We start from the raw sequence: 17,328 nt of genomic DNA on the forward strand, positions 1-17,328 counted from the left end.
AGTCTAAAGAAAGGGGTCCATAAATCATTTCACACCCAGACGCTAAAGCTTTGCAACTCTGAAGCTCTCAAGCACTTAAACACTCAAGAAGACTCAAAAAATTTGTCGTGTTCTTCGCCAAATCCTATGAAAAACCACCAAGCACCCCTACACGTGCCGGTTCCTCCATTGCCAAGAGCCAAAACCTTGAGGCATCCGTTCATCCAAAATCAAGTCATCGCATCCCTTGGATCAACAACACTACATCTACACATTTCGAAGATCGAATCAAATGATCAAGTTGTAAAGAGATTGTACCCTAAATTTACATTAATACAAATTTATTTTGTACACGTGTTCTTATCTCATTTGTCGTAGGATTTTCGTGTTTTCAAATTTGGCACGCCCAGTGGGACAATCTCTGCCTCTCATCTCTTTCTTCGTTCAAGAAATCCAAACACACTTCCAAATGCAATGGCATCAAAGAAGGGACAAGCCGTTCTCGTAACCAAGGGAAAGAGCCTGAGCACTTTTACCACGAGCGAAGAATCCTTTGGCATCACAACCCGGAGCAAGGTGAAGGCAGTCGCCACTCTTCAACATGCTACTTCAAAGTTAGTGCCACTGAGGGAGCAAGGGGAGCTTCAGAGGTGTGCGCCCGTCATCAACATAACCCCGCTAGGGGCATCGAAGCATGCTACTGTGGCACATAGGATGGCATCCCAAAGCAGCCAGCGGGATTCTTTGTCTTTGAAGAACTCGATGGAGCGCTCATTGTCACTGGGTTCAGACACAGACTCAAGCGCATGATCCTACTGTAGATCACCAACCAGCAACCATTACACGGAGACTTCGCCATCACCCTTGATGTCTGCAGGAGAGTCACATTCTTGGGTTGCACAAGTCATGACCATCAGCACCACCTCCATTGAGGAACAACTTGCACAGATGAACAAGGTGATCGTGAAGCTAACAAAGACATGCTCATGAGTAGGTTGGAATCGCAACATGATGGAGAAGCTGACCCTGACCCAAAGAAGAATCAACATGATGAAGAGTTTGGCGAGGGAGAAGCGCATCATGACGACAAAGCTGGAGGGAAACAAAAGCTAGAGTCCGAAGCTACATTAATGGGCTCACTTTCCATACAACAACTTCAAGACATGATCACAAACTCCATCAAGGCACAATATGGAGACACTTCAAGGGATGCATTGAACTACTCGAAGCCATACACTAAGAGAATTGATAGCTTGCGGATGCCAATTGGGTACCAACCACCAAAGTTCATGCAGTTTGACGGAAAGGGGAACCCAAAGCAACACATCGCTCATTTTGATGGTTGGTACAATGCTGGGACAAAGGGAGACTACCTTGTAAAGCAGTTTGTCTGCTTTCTGAAGAGGAATGCGTTTGATTGGTACCCAGACCTAGAGCCCGAGTCCATCAACAACTGAGAGCAATTGGAGTGGGAGTTCTTGAACCGTTTCTACAATACTCGTCGCATTGTCAGCATGATGAAGCTCACAAGTACAAAGCAGTGAAAGGATGACTGCACCGTTTCTACAGTACTCATCGCAATGTCAGCATGCTGGCTGTCGACTGCACCGTTGGCTGCGGAGTGCGGAGGGAGTGGGGATGTTGAGGTTGAAGCCTAATCGCCTCAGAACCTTCATTACCACTGGTAAAAGGGTTCTCTCTCTCTAGCGGTTACTTTGGCTTCAAAACTCGATAGAATAGATGACGATTTCTGAGCATTCATTTCATTCTGTACAGGTGAAGAGCTCTTCGTTTCATTCGCAGCAAAGCTTCTTCGGTAATTACTTCCGAATCTTACCTCAGTTTTTCAAATCCGTATTTATTTATTTTTTAATGAACCATTATCAAGCCGCGGCGTTGCATTAATTTAATGCATACTATATGAGTGACAAACCTCTAAATATATATGGGGATAGCAAATGATTGAGGAATAAGGCTTTATCTTGCAATAACAAAGTCCTCCGGTCCTTTCATTCTTCATCTTCTGAAGATGACACCTTCACCGAATTGGGCTCCCCAGTGCCTGAAGCTCCAACTCATCCTCGGAAGTTGAAGTTGATGACGGAGAAGCCTGAGCCTTATTTGGTATGTTCATAATGTCCCAACCGGGTACATTCATTACTTTGTTTATGTGCATGTGCACTATAGAGATATTACCTCTGCTTGCAGTTTCATGAATATTGCTGAACTGAGACATGCCATGTGTTGTTACAAATTTCATTTCAAGCAGAAAACTAATCGTGCGAAGAGACCTTCTCTAATGCCTTTAGAAAGCAGCATGAGATTGAAAGATGATTCCTCAAAACTGGGTAACTCTTGTCCAACTATTTCATTCTATCATGACAACTGCAACAATAACAACAATATTTATTTATTTATTCGAAAATATGACCTTCTCATCGATCACTATTGTAGTGAGAACATATCTGCAATCAACCTTCCCTATTGAAAGAGGCCCTTGCCCACTTTTACGAATATGTCATATACATTGTCGTTTACCCTTGAACCGTTGAATAACCCCCATTTTCCATTGTTTCTGGATAATTATTTAGTGTCCATGATTCAAAAGAGCAGGTTCGGATTGGGAGGTTGTTGTACGGAGTTTCAGTCGTTCAATTGATCCACTGGAGGAGAAAGAGGAAGTTACCATTAGAATTACCAATATAAACTCGGAGACAACAGACTCAGCAGTACACTCAATGTGCACGTCTTGTGGTGGCTTAGAGGGGCTTGTAAGGACAAAAGAAGATGCAGTTGATGCCTTGTTTAGCGTGAAAGACAACGCGGGCATAAAACGCATAATAAAAAGGTAAGAAAATACTTGCTCTTCTTTTCATGATTCGTTTGCATTTGTACCTTCATCAATAGCATTGCATTTGCTATTTTTAATCTGGAAAGTACTGGACGTATATACATATGACTACTGCCTGTCATAAGCTCTTTACTCCTTGGATTTTTTTGTATATATATTTGCTTGTGTGTATTCGGATGGAAGAGTGAAGAGTGCACTACAGTAATTGTTCAAGTCTAGGTGCTCGACTAGATACAACTTTTTACCTTATTAATTGTTTTGAGATATTGTTTTTGCTTTAATGAATAGTCTCCCATGCTTAATTCTGGTTTTTGCGCCTATGGTTGTCAGATTGAATCAGACGATCGTGAACGGTCACAAGTGGTCAGCTGGTTTACATGGAAGAGACTCCTCTCCTGAAGCGATGAGCAAGCAAAGCAATGCTAACTATGATTTGAGATTGGAGATAAGCCGTCAACTAGCGGCTGTAAGAAGGGAGGTCACAAGGAAGACTGTGCTTACAAGACTTGGAGTGTCTGCATAATGCCTTGTTGCACCTTGAGGGAGGCTCATCCTCACATCACCAGCACCCAGAAGTATTCACAACAACGACACAGCTGGGAAATTATGCCCCTACCCTACCATAGATGGTTGTAGTAATGCATTACATGTTAGGAGAATAACGAATGACTGGCCACACACTGACCCAAAACTAGCAGGGGGCAAAATGTACATGCGACCGAGGCATTATTTGAACGGACAGAACTTACAGTGTTGATTATATCCATTGCCATTCAATTATTGCTCTAGTTACCAGTGGCGGAGAAATGAGAGTCGTAATTGTAATTGACCATCTCTTAGCAATGGGAAATGAATAATTTACTTTACAATAATCTCACGACCGTTTGATAAGCTGTCCCTAGCACAAAGGAAACAAAGGAAAGGAATAAACGATTCACCTTCTTCCACATAACAGCAGGGTAAACGATTCTCCGCCTGTTTAAAATAGTTCAACAATGGCCAATTTCCCAAAAATGAACATGCGACTCGTGACGCCCTTCTCTTCATATGCAACAAAGCGATAGCCTAACTTAACTGCTCATCTTGCACTCCAGATTGTGCAAATGAAGCAACTATCTATCTGAACATCACTGAAGCAAGCACTTAATCTGCAGAATCAATCCCTTTCACATCCATATCCAACATCCTGCACGATTTCTCTTGTTTAAAATCAGGCTCCGTGATACCCATAGAAGAACACCCCGCAATCGGATATTCCCTCTCATCAACTAAAGACTTCATGTAGGAGCATGGCTGCTCTTCATCTTCAATATCAGATACAGTCTCTTGCCCGGAACCAAACTCCAACTCATAAGACGGTGGCCCAGCAGGCTGTGTTCTCATTTGCACAGACCGCAAGAGTGCAGCCCTCCTCAAGTCAGCTGAGTGACAAATATCACTAGGTGATGATGGGAATCGCCCCTCTGAATCAGAGCCTCGCTGACGAGGCTGGGAGCAGTTGAAATTAGTGACAGTGCAGCCATGTGAACTACTCGGACAAGTGGAAGGAAATCTTTGGTACCTATAAGGAGAGACAGGACTCGAGGGAACGCTATCAGGTTGGGAGGAGCAAGTATTTATGGGGTTCTCGCAAAATCGAGAGTCATCTGAGTCCTCTGACATTGGTGAATATTGTAAAGACATCTCATCCCTGGAAGCATAAAGTTGTGAAAACATAATGAAAAATCAGATCAGCATAATAAAGGACATACCATTTTTCTCCTTTTCAGGAAGAATCAAGGTGGAGAAGGCAATGCAGAAAACTCCTGTTTAATGTACTGTGGAAAACAATGACTTGAAGGTTCCCTAGGAAGGGGGACACTCGAGGCCCCGATCAAACATAAAGAGAAAAATCACTTGAAGGAAAGGAGATAACATTTGGGCGACTGAAGAAAAAGATGAAAATTTTAAGGAGCCACATGAAGTACCAAATTCACCTATTGGTATACCACTTAAGAAAAAGGCCCAAAGTTTGACAGTTAAAAGTACGATTACATTCTTGCAAAAGGAAGCTTATATGAGTGCATCATAACCACATCCAGTCGAAACTATACAGTCTATACCATCAGATGGCCCATTCTGTTTGAGTCATATGATATCACGGTTATCACCAACAGACTGAAATTGGGGAAAAAATAAGAATAAAATAGGAAATAAGTCAAAGAAGATACAAAACGTTGAGTCCCATAACCCAAGAAACCATGAACACGAACCTGTAGTCCTAAGATGTTTTACAGGCCTCTGGTGGTCTCTAGGATTGGATTGGAATAACTCATAAATTCAAGGTACGTTTACTAAAAAAGAGGGTGAACTAACATAGAAAGATGCAATAGCACCTATGACCTATGAAACTAGGCCACTTAAACATACACAGTCTGAATGTGAAGCGCAAGGTTATCATGACGATGAATGAATGACGGAGAAGAATCGCAGTTAGTTATGTATGCGGGAAGGAGTAGTTCATTTGAGAAGGTTCCAAAAGCAAATGACAATGTTATGGAAAGTGATTGACAAGTTTGATATGAGTGTGAAAGAAGAAGTAACCTTGGATAAAACAAGGTATCAGACCTTGCTGGAGATTCCATGAGATTGTCAGGGAGAGGGAGTGGATCTCCAACTGTGAGTCCATTCAAACTAGATGCCATAATCTGCACTAGTGCAGTGCACAACAAACAAGCGAGTTATGAGGGAAATGAAGGACTAGTTTCCCTTGAAACACTAACAAAATAAGGCCTACTAAGGATAAATATATATATAATAATAAAAAAGAAACATTTAACAAAATTGCTTGAAGACCCATGAATGAATTCAATTCTGATGGAAATGAATCGAATTCACAGCCAGTAAATTTTCATTCTTGAAAGGAAAAGGAAGACTCTTTAGCTTAATTCCATTAAATAAAAGTAAAGAAATTGAAAGAACAAGAAGAGAAAAGGAAACCTCGCTGAGATAACGCTTTTGAGAGTGGAAATTGTCGAGGTAAACCTCATCTTCAGGATCTCTGCTCCGCTTCCCAGATGGAGATGGTGAAGAAGACGATGAAGTTGATGCAGCGGATGCATTTGCAGATGATGAAGATTCTATCTCTGGGCCGCCACCACTTCCTCCTCTTCCTCCGCCTGATGAGCTCGACTCCGGACGCATTTGACAGCTTACTCTCACGCTCTCTCTCGTCTAATCTCTTTTTACTGGATTTTCACTTTATTTATCACTTCCATCCACGTCGGTCTCATCATTTTCCTGCGGAACGAAGGCAAATGAAACTGTTTCGTTCAAAAGAGTATCTGGATTCCGACTCTCCCACTACGCTGCCCGAGAGAGGAATGGGAACACAAAAACGACGCCGCTTCTAGGCCCCTCGATTACCGGGCCCACATAAAAAGAACACAATATACTTGGGCATTCCCTCACAAGCCCAAGACTCACAAAATTGAATGTGTCTTTGTTTTTGTTTCCATTTCCATTTCCTTTTCCATTTCCATTTCCTTAAGATGGAATTAATTATGTTTGTAAAGTAGATTATTGATGAAGTTTCATGTAGCAGGCGGAAAATTAGTACAACACGATGCCGTGTTGACACAGACGTAAGATATGAATGGGGGTAAAGAAGTTGATTCATCGGTTGATTTCGAAATTTGACGCTATGTAGTGGAATTGCATGCCCTTTGCAATAATATTTACAGCTGAAACGAGATGGAGAGGAACAATAGTGGAGCCAATTTTTTTTTTTTTTTTTTTATGGGCTAGCTAAAATTATTAGCATGTAATTATATGATTTTTTTTTTGTGTGTACATAAAATTCTATAATAATCTACATAAAAGTAAGAACTTGAAGTACTAATCCAAACGAGTCTATTAATTACTTTCCAACTAATTTTTGCACAAATAAAACATGCATACAAAAAAGCAATAGAAAGAGAACAATTATTATCACTTTTGTTGAAAACAAGTACCCAAAAGAAAAAAATATTAGGGGATACCAATTCAAGTTGTGCCATAGATATCTGTAATGGATTGAAATCTTTTGTTAGTATCAAAATCGATATTGTTGTCGAGCCCTTTTTATTAGTTAAAAATACAAGAACCATGAAATATGGACTATTCCCAAAATCTTTAACCCTAATAGACAAATTCAAGGACTAAAAAAAATTAACCTAACAATTGAATCAAGAAATAAGTTAAATGAAGAGATGAAGGACTATGATTCTCTCCCCTCCTTTTTCCATCCCCTTCTATCCATTTCTTTCACATTCTCTTATTTGGTCTTTCTCTTGCTATAAAAAATGAATATAAGATGTTGACGGGACTTAATCGTGACCGTTCAAATAGGAGGGGAGGGAAGGGGAGGGAAAAAAAAAGGGGAGAGAATCCTACTCTGAAGAACATACCTACGGTTGAATTTCATTAAAAAATAATTTGATGGTGATTCATAGTTTTTCTTTTCTTAGGGTAGAGAGTTTAATTTTTTGTTTTGAACGAATAGGGTAAAAAGTAGGGAGTTTTAACAAAATATTCCCGGTACTGTTCACTTTTAACGAAAAACCACATTTATACCTTTCCCTAGTACTATTCATTATACTTTTAAAAAGGACTTTTCATTAAAATGGAAGTTTTTTTTGAACTTTTCGTTAGTTTTTCTTAAAAAGTATGGGGAATATGAGAAACCTAATTATGTATTAATTCACCATTTTTACTTTTAGCCTAAAAGTAATAAAATAATATATAAGGTAATAAAAGTATTATTTATAAATTAAGAAACACATTAACTAATAGTTTTGGCGGAATTTAGGTGGGCTATTATACCCACAATAAGCAACAACAAGCTCATATATAAACTATTATGGCTGCAGTTTGTTAAAATCCTCCCTAAGCTACAGCCCACTGTAGCCGTGGGTGTAGCTCGGCCAATGGAGAGGAATCCGATGTGATTATAGTGTTGTCACAACAGAACAAAAGTGAAATCGAATATGTTGATAAATAAGTTATTGTGGGCTTGCCTGCTATTGCTAATTCGTTGCTTGTGAGATGTGCATATCAATTGAATTAAAAGAAGATCCGGATGACGGAGAAAGAAAAAGAAATGCACATACTAATTACAACGGAGGTGGGATGGATGCCGGAGGAACTGGGATTATTCCTCCCTCACTCAGCAGCAACTAGCAAGCACTAACATGAGGACGGTCCTTAATTAGGCAAAGGGAATAAAATGAACAGGCTTGTTAGATATTAATTGGTGGAAAGACAAAAGAAAATGAACCAAGCATAAAAGTGAAATTTGTCTAGATGTGACGATGCTGATCATGCGTTGCAAAAAGTTATTTTCTCCTAAACAAGAAAAGAAAACAAAAATAAATAAGGGAAGAAGAAGATGGCAACATATGATTGCTTGTTAACCTAATAGATAAGTCAATGATTCCATCCATCCAATAACAATAATAATAGCTTAATGGGTGTTTGTTGAGAAGGGATTTGGATTGTCTGACATTTCTGTTCCATACTTTTTTTATTTCTGTGATTACAGTTAAATCACGTTAATATTTTATATTAATTTTTTTATAAAAATAATAAGATAAAAAAAATATATTAAGATAACGTAACCGTAATCATATAAACAAAAAAAAAAAAGGACAAGGGTATGGAATAGGAGGGCTAGACAATCTAAGTCCGTTGAGAAGGGCGAGAGCGACGTCCACGTGTGTAAGAATGGAAACTTGGAAAAGGACTTTGAGCATCCATCTCCATCACATGATATGATACGATATGACTGTGATATGATAAGGTACTCTTCCCTTCGTTTCGCGCTCAGACATAAACACAAACATTTGGCCTGCAAAATACAAGTGACAGGGAGGGAAGGGAGGAGAGTGTGCTTCTGATGAAGTACGTGTTGGTTACAGGCGGGGTGGTCAGTGGGCTGGGCAAAGGCGTCACCGCCAGCAGCATCGGCGTCGTCCTCAAAGCCTGTGGCCTCCGCGTCACCTCCATCAAAATCGGTTCCTTCTCTTTATTCCTTCATTCCTTCTGCTTTTATTACTTAATCATCGCTTCTCTTCGATTTGATTTGATTTACTCTACTGCTGCTGCTGCTTCTGCAGATCCATACTTGAACACAGATGCTGGCACTATGTCTCCCTTTGAGCACGGTGAGGTTTTTGTTCTTGACGACGGCGGAGAGGTAATCATTGACCTTGCTAATTTCTTCAATACCTATCCAATTCAAATCCGTGTTAGTCTTATCTCTAATCTTCATGCTGCTGAGTTTTTTTAAACTCTAATGGTAACTGTAGGTTGATTTGGACCTGGGCAACTATGAACGCTTCCTAGATGTAACTCTTACTAGGGATAACAACATTACCACTGGCAAGATATATCAGGTGCTCCTAATAACAAAGGGTGTTTGTCTCTCATTTTATGAGTTTTATTTAATTTAATTACAAATTAGCTTTCCATTTTTTTAATTTTTTCGTCCTCTCTTCCCTGTAGTCTGTCCTTGAGAAGGAGCGGAGAGGTGATTACCTTGGCAAAACTGTTCAGGTGATGCTACAAAATCACCGTGTTCATAGATCCTACCTTTTCTTTTTTGCTTCACTTGCATTGAATGCTGATGACTGCCTTTCTTCCGCGATTTGAGTCAATTTAGGTGGTTCCACACATAACTGATGCCATTAAGATATGGATAGAATCCGTTTCAGTCATTCCTGTGGATGGAAAAGAGGGCCCTGCAGATGTTTGTGTGATAGAGTTGGGAGGGACTGTGGGTAAGCAATGATCAATACATGGATGCATTACATGCTTCATTATTCTTTTCTCTGTGTTTATGTACAAAGATAATTGTACTTCTTTCTTCTTAGGGGACATTGAATCAATGCCATTCATTGAGGCTCTACGCCAATTGTCCTTTTCAGTTGGTAAGGTTGTGGTTTATTCTGTTCTTTTGAGGAATTTTTTGATTCCACTGATGAGATAATTTCTTCACCCATATGTTGGCTTCCAATTGTTTATTATGTTTCTATGCTGTGTGATCTATATATATATCTTCCAATGACTGCTCTAGGAATACGCGGTATGAGCGGTTTAGGATATGGTTAGATTTCTGGTCTGATATGTCAGTTATGAGCAGCTTTACAACAATAAAGTTGATATAATCCAGTTTTATTCCAATGTTATTGAGACTTTATGCGGTGCTTTTTTATTTTTGTTGTCCGGGGTATAGATGCAATGGAATAATGCTTATCCAGAAGTAACTAACTATCTCCCTTTGGAGTTGATATGCAATTTGATTTGAACTTTCATTGATGTTAAATGATAATTGCTGGTGTTGATTTAATTCTTTCGTCAGGGCAAGAGAACTTCTGTCTTATTCATGTGAGCCTGATACCAGTATTGGGTGTTGTTGGAGAGCAAGTAAGATTCCTCTACTTAATTATTGAGTGTTACTTTTCTTCATTAGTTCCTTATTCAAGCTTGTAAGTTTAGAATCAAAGTTGATTATATTTTAAGAAGAGTTTGGTTAATCTTTTATGTTTCTTACTTTCTTTGCTTGTTTGTAATCCATGCAGAAAACAAAGCCTACACAACATAGTGTGCGGGAACTAAGAGCATTAGGCTTGACTCCTCATCTATTAGCATGTCGCTCTGCGGAGGTACCTCTGTTTACCTATCCATTAACCTTATAAGCTTTTCTTTAGTTCCCATTTAAGATTTGCTTGGACACCTACAATGGTGCAGTGAGATCACCCGACTCCCTTGTGTTTTACTCTACCATTATTTCGCTACGGTTAAATTTTGTGCAGTTGTAATGTATTTATTTATTTTTGTGACTTCATTGCAGCCTTTGCTGGAAAATACTAAGCAGAAACTTTCACAATTTTGTCATGTTGCAGTAAGTTGTTGCTGAATAATTCTATTTGGCCTTTTCTAAATTTGTTTAATCAAACTTCATTTTCTTGATTACATATTGTAAATTTTATTTATGCTTTCTTACAGGCTGGTAATATTCTTAATATCCATGATGTACCAAACATATGGCACATTCCTCTCTTACTTAGGGTGGGTTCAATAACAATTATCTGTCTCCTTGGTGGTTTAATACTTTATTTATTTATTTTTTATCTAAACTATTGTTCTAAATTGTTGTTTAGAATCAAAATGCTCATCATTCAATTCTTCAACAACTAAATCTACTAAGGTATGTTTTCACCCATTACTTCACATGTAAGGCCATCTCCAATGGAGAAGGCTAAAGGTCCACAACAACAACAACAACAACAAAGCCTTTTCCCACTAAGTGGGGGGAGAAGGCTAAAGGTCCAAAAGTAAAAAAATGACCTGATTTGCACAAAAACTCATCTCCAACCAATGGCTAGGCTATAATTTTATGGAGCGCACCAAGCTATTATTTGGCCAAAGGCTGGCCAAATGTAGCCCCCTTTTAGCCCTTTTTTAGAGCTCAGCTCCTTAGTTGCAATAACTGATTTAAATTCAACGACTAAATTTGAAAACATTTAATGGTAGTTTAACTAAATTAACCAATAAATTTAAAGTATAGACTTAAAACTAATAAATATTGAGGGGGCTATGTTTAGCCCCTTCGGTTGGAGATGATATATGAGTATGGCCTGACAATGTTCATTTAAAAATAATTTTTTGGGGGGCTATAATTCTGGACGGGGCCATGTTTAGCTCTTGCAATTGGAGATGGCCTAAGGCTTGAACTTTTGTGCTCGATTGTTGATCAGCATCAGCTTATGTAACTTCTTCTTGTGTAATGATGCCAAGGCAATCTCCTTCTAGAATACTGTTCGACTTGGAATTCTTTTAGCTGATATATGTGCTCTCTAGGAATGCTACATAAATATAGGAAGACGAACCGCATGAAGTTTGGCTATGTTAAGTTACCAGTGTTTAATGTTCTGTTTCAGCATTGCCATGCCTCCTGATTTAAGAGATTGGACCAAGATGGCAGAGACTTACGATAACCTCACCAATTCTGTTAGTATTATTAGATAATTGTGCGATGCTCGATTTTTGAACATTACATCTTTTGGTTTTTTCATTCACCAGATGAGAATTTTATATTTGCAGGTGAGGATTGCCATGGTGGGGAAGTATGTGGGCCTTACAGATTCGTACTTGTCCGTAGTAAAGGTGGGATGATAGCTTCTATTCTATTATTAAGCTGGGTGGTAGGACGGTGTATCTTTACTTAGTCTGAGGAATTCATTAGTGATTTTTCATATAAGAAAATTCAGTTATTACATTTTGTAGTGCAAATATGAGTCTATGGCTCCTTGTGCAATGCATGCTTGTTAAATTATATATGTTAATAAGTCACTGCCTATACGTTTATTTTACCATAAATGCTTGCTGAAGAATATGGAAATCTGGACCCGGAAATATAAAAATTTTGCTAAATTTGTCTCGTAGGCCCTTCTGCATGCTTGTGTTGCTTGTTCTTTAAAGCCATCAATTGATTGGATTGCTGCTTCTGACCTTGAAGATGATAGTGCCAAACTGGTATTGAACCATTACCCTCCTCTTTTTGCAGAACTTCGTTTAATGTCTATTATTTTGTCTTTTCTTAAGATTTGTTTTTCGTACAGATACCAGAAGCACATGCTGCTGCATGGGAGACCCTAAAGGTCTGCTTTAAGCTAAATTATCGTCTCCTAGCCTGTACAGCTTATGTTTTAATCTATTCTTTATTTGCAGAATGCAGCATGTGTCTTGGTCCCTGGTGGATTTGGAGATCGTGGTGTGAGAGGTATGATATTAGCTGCAAATTATGCCAGAGAGAACAATGTTCCTTATCTTGGGATTTGTTTGGGCATGCAGATTTCAGTGATTGAATTTGCGAGATCTGTAAGCAACATTTCCGTAACTGACATGTTTTATTCTTAATTTAGATCATATATCATCCCTACTTTAATTACTTGATTTAGGTTTTGGATTTAGAAAGGGCAGACAGCACAGAGTTTGATGCACAGACACCGAATCCTGTTGTAATTTTTATGCCTGAGGTGCAATTTATGGTGATGTTTACCTCTGGAATTTAAAAATAAGTATGGCTTCAACCTCGCCCCGTGACAGTTGATTTTTTTTATATCCATGTATAGGGATCAAGAACTCACATGGGAAGCACAATGAGACTGGGATCCAGAAGAACACTTTTCCAAGCTCCTGACTGCATTACTTCAAAGCTGTATGTGAAATATCTATTACTGTGTTCGGTTTTAGAAATCATAAAATAGCCGGTCTGTTACTGCAAACTGAAATTATAACTTCAGGTAGCTTTGCTGCATTTATACCGTAAAACCAATGCATGTGCCATGTGTTCCAACTTCCAATGCTGGCGGTCTGAAAAGGACACACGGCACAAACTTGAACTTTCTTGGTCAATGTACTATTTTGCGGGCAGCCTTTGATGACCTCTCCTCTGTGTTGTGTCTGTGGTTGCAATGTTAGCATCCATATTTTACGTGCCTGATGTGTTATTGCTCTCAATTGCTAGGTACTATAACTCAGAGTATGTGGATGAACGCCACCGGCACAGATATGAGGTTTGTTGTAAATTTATTTAGGTGAAAGCATGATGGATCAGAAGCATGTTTTCCGTAGTGTATATGATATGGTCTTATTTCATCATGATGTAGGTGAACCCAGATGTTATTGGAGTTCTTGAAGAAGCTGGCCTGAAATTTGTAGGGAAGGATGACAGTGGGAGACGAATGGAGGTGGGTTTTGTTGCAAAAAGTCCTTTCTATCATTTACTGCAAAAGGATTTGACTTTGAAGATTTATATTTTACATGTTTGTGTTTGTTCTGGTATTTTTCTCTTGTGCAGATTTTAGAGCTTCCATGTCATACATTCTATGTAGGAGTGCAGTTTCATCCAGAATTTAAATCACGGCCTGGGAGGCCCTCTCCTCTATTTTTAGGTACTTGGACACACAAGTGAAACATAGATGTCGCACTCGCATTTACCATTATTACTTGGAAACATGTATACACTAGGACAACCATCATGGAATTACCATGTAGCGCAGATCTTACTCAGAGTTGAGAGATTTTGGGACATGTTTGTGGCAGAATAGACTTGTCTATTTACAGTTGTCATTTTTATTTCGTCAACCTTTGATCTCTGTACTCGAGTTGACACATGTGACATTGCAACTGTAGGTCTTATCTTGGCAGCAACGGGACAGTTGGAAACATATCTTGATGAGAATCAAAATACACGTTCTCCAGATCATTAGTTCAAGGTGGGTTTGTACTTTGAATGCGAGAGGTCCCATAGAAGAAGAATTGGACTTGCGTTTGAGCTGTTTGTGCATTGTTCCCCCTGGCTCTTTCTGAATGTGGGTGAGAAAGGGGGATGGGAATGGGTTGGATCATCTCTCTTGACTCACGATATTCTGTGCTCCTTATGCATAAGTGGGGTTGCATAAATAGGTGCATCTTAAGTGATTGCATTTGAGAAGAGACAGATATGTTTCTGTTCATCGATACAAAATGGGACACAGTATTTCTCTTAGCTCGAGTTTGTGTAGCGAAATTGTTTAACAAGGGACATCGCCGCTACATGAGAAAACTAGACCAGACTAGACTAGAGTAGACTAGTACAGTCTGGAATCTGGGTACGATGACTGCAGCATGTGGTCGGGACAACTCAGAAGGTGTGATATTGTTGTAATAATGCCAATGCCAATGCCAGCCAGGGGCTGTTTGTCTACCAACTCTGTCTCTACTCTCTTGTTATATTGCTGGGTACGTTTATCAAATGCTTAGTGTGACGATGAAGAGAATCATGATCATTGATTATCAAATGAGCTTTCAAATTCCTAATCTTAAGATTTCTAGCCTCACTCATCAAAAAACAAAACTTAATAACAAAATAATTAACCAACTCTATATGAAGATGTTATTCTTTATTATGAATTTATAAATGGAGAACGTAGGAAACGCTCAAATGCATCAATATAATGGGAAGCCTAAACCTAAGCCTTCGGTATCAGCAAAAATATGACGCAATGCAATGCCTCTTCTTTTACAAAATAAATACAATGTAATTCGGTAGAGTAGAGTAGTGGAGCAGAATTGAATCCAAAAACAAAACCGAAAAAAATGCCGCAATGCGATGGCAGTCCTGCGTTAATATTTTGGTTGTTTGTTTTGTCCCTGGATCTGGAATTGTGGAAAAGTGGAATTGTGGAATTGTGGAAGGGCAATGTGAATGACATTTGTGATTAACTTAACATGTGAGGTTCTGAGTGTAGTGTAGGTATGAAATCTGTCTTTGGAGCTTCATTTGCTGGTAAAACTTAGCTATGAACTCATCTGCCTTTATATCAACCGATTCCTCCAACTCCTCCTCTTCCTCCTCGTACAAATTATTATTATTAGAAGCTGATGCTGGAGAAAGAGAAACCTTTTTTTCCTCATCATCCTGAATAATATCACGGCCATCATCATCCTCATCGCATTTGATAAGAACGCTCTGCCTTGCAGTACTATCATCATCCTCATCATCATCATAGTAGCAGTTGCGGCGATCCTCTGATTGATCTTCATGGTTATTGATGATCATGTCGACTTGATCATCATCAAAATAATCAAGTACTAATGGTGGGTTTAAGCAAGGGATGTTGATGAAGCGCATGGAGGAGGAGCGGGAGCAGCTGGTTTTCGTTTTGAGGGTGGGGAAAATGGGGGTCTTGTCGAACGATAGCTGCCTCTCAAAGTAATACTGCTGCTGCTGTTGCTGCTGCATAAGCATGTGGGCGAGGCTACTCTTGAGCAACTTGGGGACGACGCGCAGTTCCATCATGAGGTGTCGCCTGAAAACATCGCCTTTTCTTGCCCAAAGCAATGCCAGACGCAGCAGCTTCCACGCTCTATGTGTTGGTCTTGGTCGACCGACATCATCATCATTACCATTTGATGATTTCTTCTTCGACATCTTCATCATTGTCATCGTCGTCATCAGCTCACTGTTGAGTACTTGATTAACGGGTGGAAGCAGAGAGTATAGTTCTACTTACGTACGTAGATTGAAACTGTGGCCTGGTAGTGGTACACCAGAAAGAAAGAAAGAAAAGACAAATTGTTCACAAAAAATTGGCTAATAAATTCCAGTTTGATGAGAGAGCTGAAAAATTTGTATGATGTGGTCAGTGTTGTTGTGCTGGAATATATACAATACATCATTATTAATCTATATATAAATAATGTATATATTAAAGGAATCTTTGTATTGTACGCGGTGGTTTTTAATGATTGGTCTAAGGAGATTAGTGTGGAAGGTAGGAACCCGATTGTTGGGACACGGTTGTTACACGCTGGAGGAAGCAAGCTCGAAACTCCCCTTCCACTTCATTCATTGGTTCCCAATTTTCAAATACAATATTACTTCGTTTTCTTTCATGATGGCGTTGTATTACAAACTTGATAATTTGAATTGTTTATTCTTTTTATTCCAACACGATTATTTTTAGATAAATATGAGATGTTTAGCCATTTATATGTGTCTAACAAATAACGAATATGATAATAACAAATAACGAATATGATAATAAGTAATATTCTTACAATTAACCGTCAATTTGTTACATTCATATGAATGACTAATTAAATGGTCTCCAAATTAAATTAAATTAAATTTTCTAGAGATAATCTTTAGATGACGACAAAAAGAATAAACAATTTAGATTTTGACATCTATAAGGTGAAATGATATAACATCGTCATGTAAAAAGAAAGTAAGGATGATTGATTTTTGAAATGTAAGAAGTCAAACTTTGTCTAATACACCCCCTCATTCCTTTCCCCACCTTTTTTTCCCTTAGTATACTATTATTATGTTATTCTTAATTTTTACGCCACCAAACAAGGGATACTAGTCCTATCTAAGTTAGTCTCATTTAAAAAGTGTAACAAACAGAACCTGAAAGTGACAATGACTAAGGAGGATTTACATCAAAAACTTGAATAACCAAGTATTATTTATTAGATTAAATTATTAATCTAACAAATGCATCTTTATGTTATTTCTTATTACATTATTCAAAAGGCCATAAGTTGAATCTCTATACCATATACATAAACTTGTAAGAAATTATGCAACCGAATTGGCCCTTAGGGTGCGTTTGGTACGTGGGACGGGACGGGACGGAACGGGACGAGGCGTTCCGTCCCGCGTTTGGTGCGCCAAAAATGGGTGGAACGGGTTGTTCCACGGGACAGATTTTGGGTGTTTTTGCGTTCCACCTCCCCCCCTGGAACGGGTTTGTTCCACGTCTGTGGAACACAATGTTTTACCATTTTAAGACAAATATACCCCATGTCTTTTTCAAAAATTACACCTTCGTTCCGTCCCGTCCCGTCTGCGTACCAAACGCACCCTTAATGCGCTATAACTTGCAAGTCAACAATATTAATTAACTAATGCTTATGATAGGCAA

The 17,328-nt window shown here is 38.9% G+C and overlaps 3 protein-coding genes and 1 long non-coding RNA gene across 5 annotated transcripts; 2 read left to right on the forward strand and 2 right to left on the reverse strand.

Moving 5' to 3' along the window:
- Positions 1-1,963: 1,963 nt before the first annotated feature.
- Positions 1,964-2,710, forward strand: LOC139194599 (uncharacterized). The gene is made up of 3 exons (XR_011579593.1): positions 1,964-2,103; positions 2,249-2,327; positions 2,571-2,710. It is a non-coding gene; the product is annotated as an uncharacterized lncRNA (long non-coding RNA).
- Positions 2,711-3,646: 936 nt separating this feature from the next.
- On the reverse strand, positions 3,647-6,185 carry LOC103432641 (uncharacterized). Of its 2 annotated transcripts, none has more exons than XM_008370842.4 (3): positions 5,810-6,185; positions 5,438-5,517; positions 3,647-4,520 (listed from the first exon to the last, which is right to left on the reverse strand). In XM_008370842.4, exons 1-3 carry the CDS (start codon positions 6,011-6,013, stop codon positions 3,974-3,976), a joined length of 831 nt encoding a protein of 276 aa, XP_008369064.3. In that variant the 5' UTR covers positions 6,014-6,185; the 3' UTR covers positions 3,647-3,973. The 2 variants fall into 2 exon arrangements, with proteins under 2 accessions (XP_008369064.3, XP_008369063.3); XM_008370841.4 differs by having other exon boundaries at positions 5,414-5,517; positions 5,810-6,183.
- Positions 6,186-8,367: 2,182 nt separating this feature from the next.
- On the forward strand, positions 8,368-14,649 carry LOC103432642 (uncharacterized). Its single transcript, XM_008370843.4, has 22 exons — positions 8,368-8,862; positions 8,965-9,044; positions 9,157-9,243; positions 9,353-9,403; positions 9,510-9,627; positions 9,721-9,777; positions 10,209-10,273; positions 10,429-10,512; positions 10,701-10,751; positions 10,856-10,918; positions 11,011-11,057; positions 11,791-11,860; positions 11,954-12,016; positions 12,296-12,385; positions 12,472-12,510; positions 12,581-12,730; positions 12,811-12,888; positions 12,985-13,070; positions 13,380-13,428; positions 13,522-13,602; positions 13,713-13,806; positions 14,048-14,649. The coding sequence occupies exons 1-22, from the start codon at positions 8,745-8,747 to the stop codon at positions 14,122-14,124; spliced, it is 1,698 nt and encodes a 565-aa protein (XP_008369065.1). The 5' UTR covers positions 8,368-8,744; the 3' UTR covers positions 14,125-14,649.
- Positions 14,650-15,119: 470 nt separating this feature from the next.
- Positions 15,120-15,842, reverse strand: LOC103432643 (uncharacterized). The gene has a single exon (XM_008370845.4). The coding sequence runs from the start codon at positions 15,840-15,842 to the stop codon at positions 15,120-15,122; it is 723 nt and encodes a 240-aa protein (XP_008369067.3).
- Between the last annotated feature and the right edge of the window lie 1,486 nt (positions 15,843-17,328).

Source organism: Malus domestica, chromosome 03, assembly GCF_042453785.1.
Source record: "Malus domestica chromosome 03, GDT2T_hap1".
NCBI classification, from domain to species: domain Eukaryota; kingdom Viridiplantae; phylum Streptophyta; class Magnoliopsida; order Rosales; family Rosaceae; genus Malus; species Malus domestica.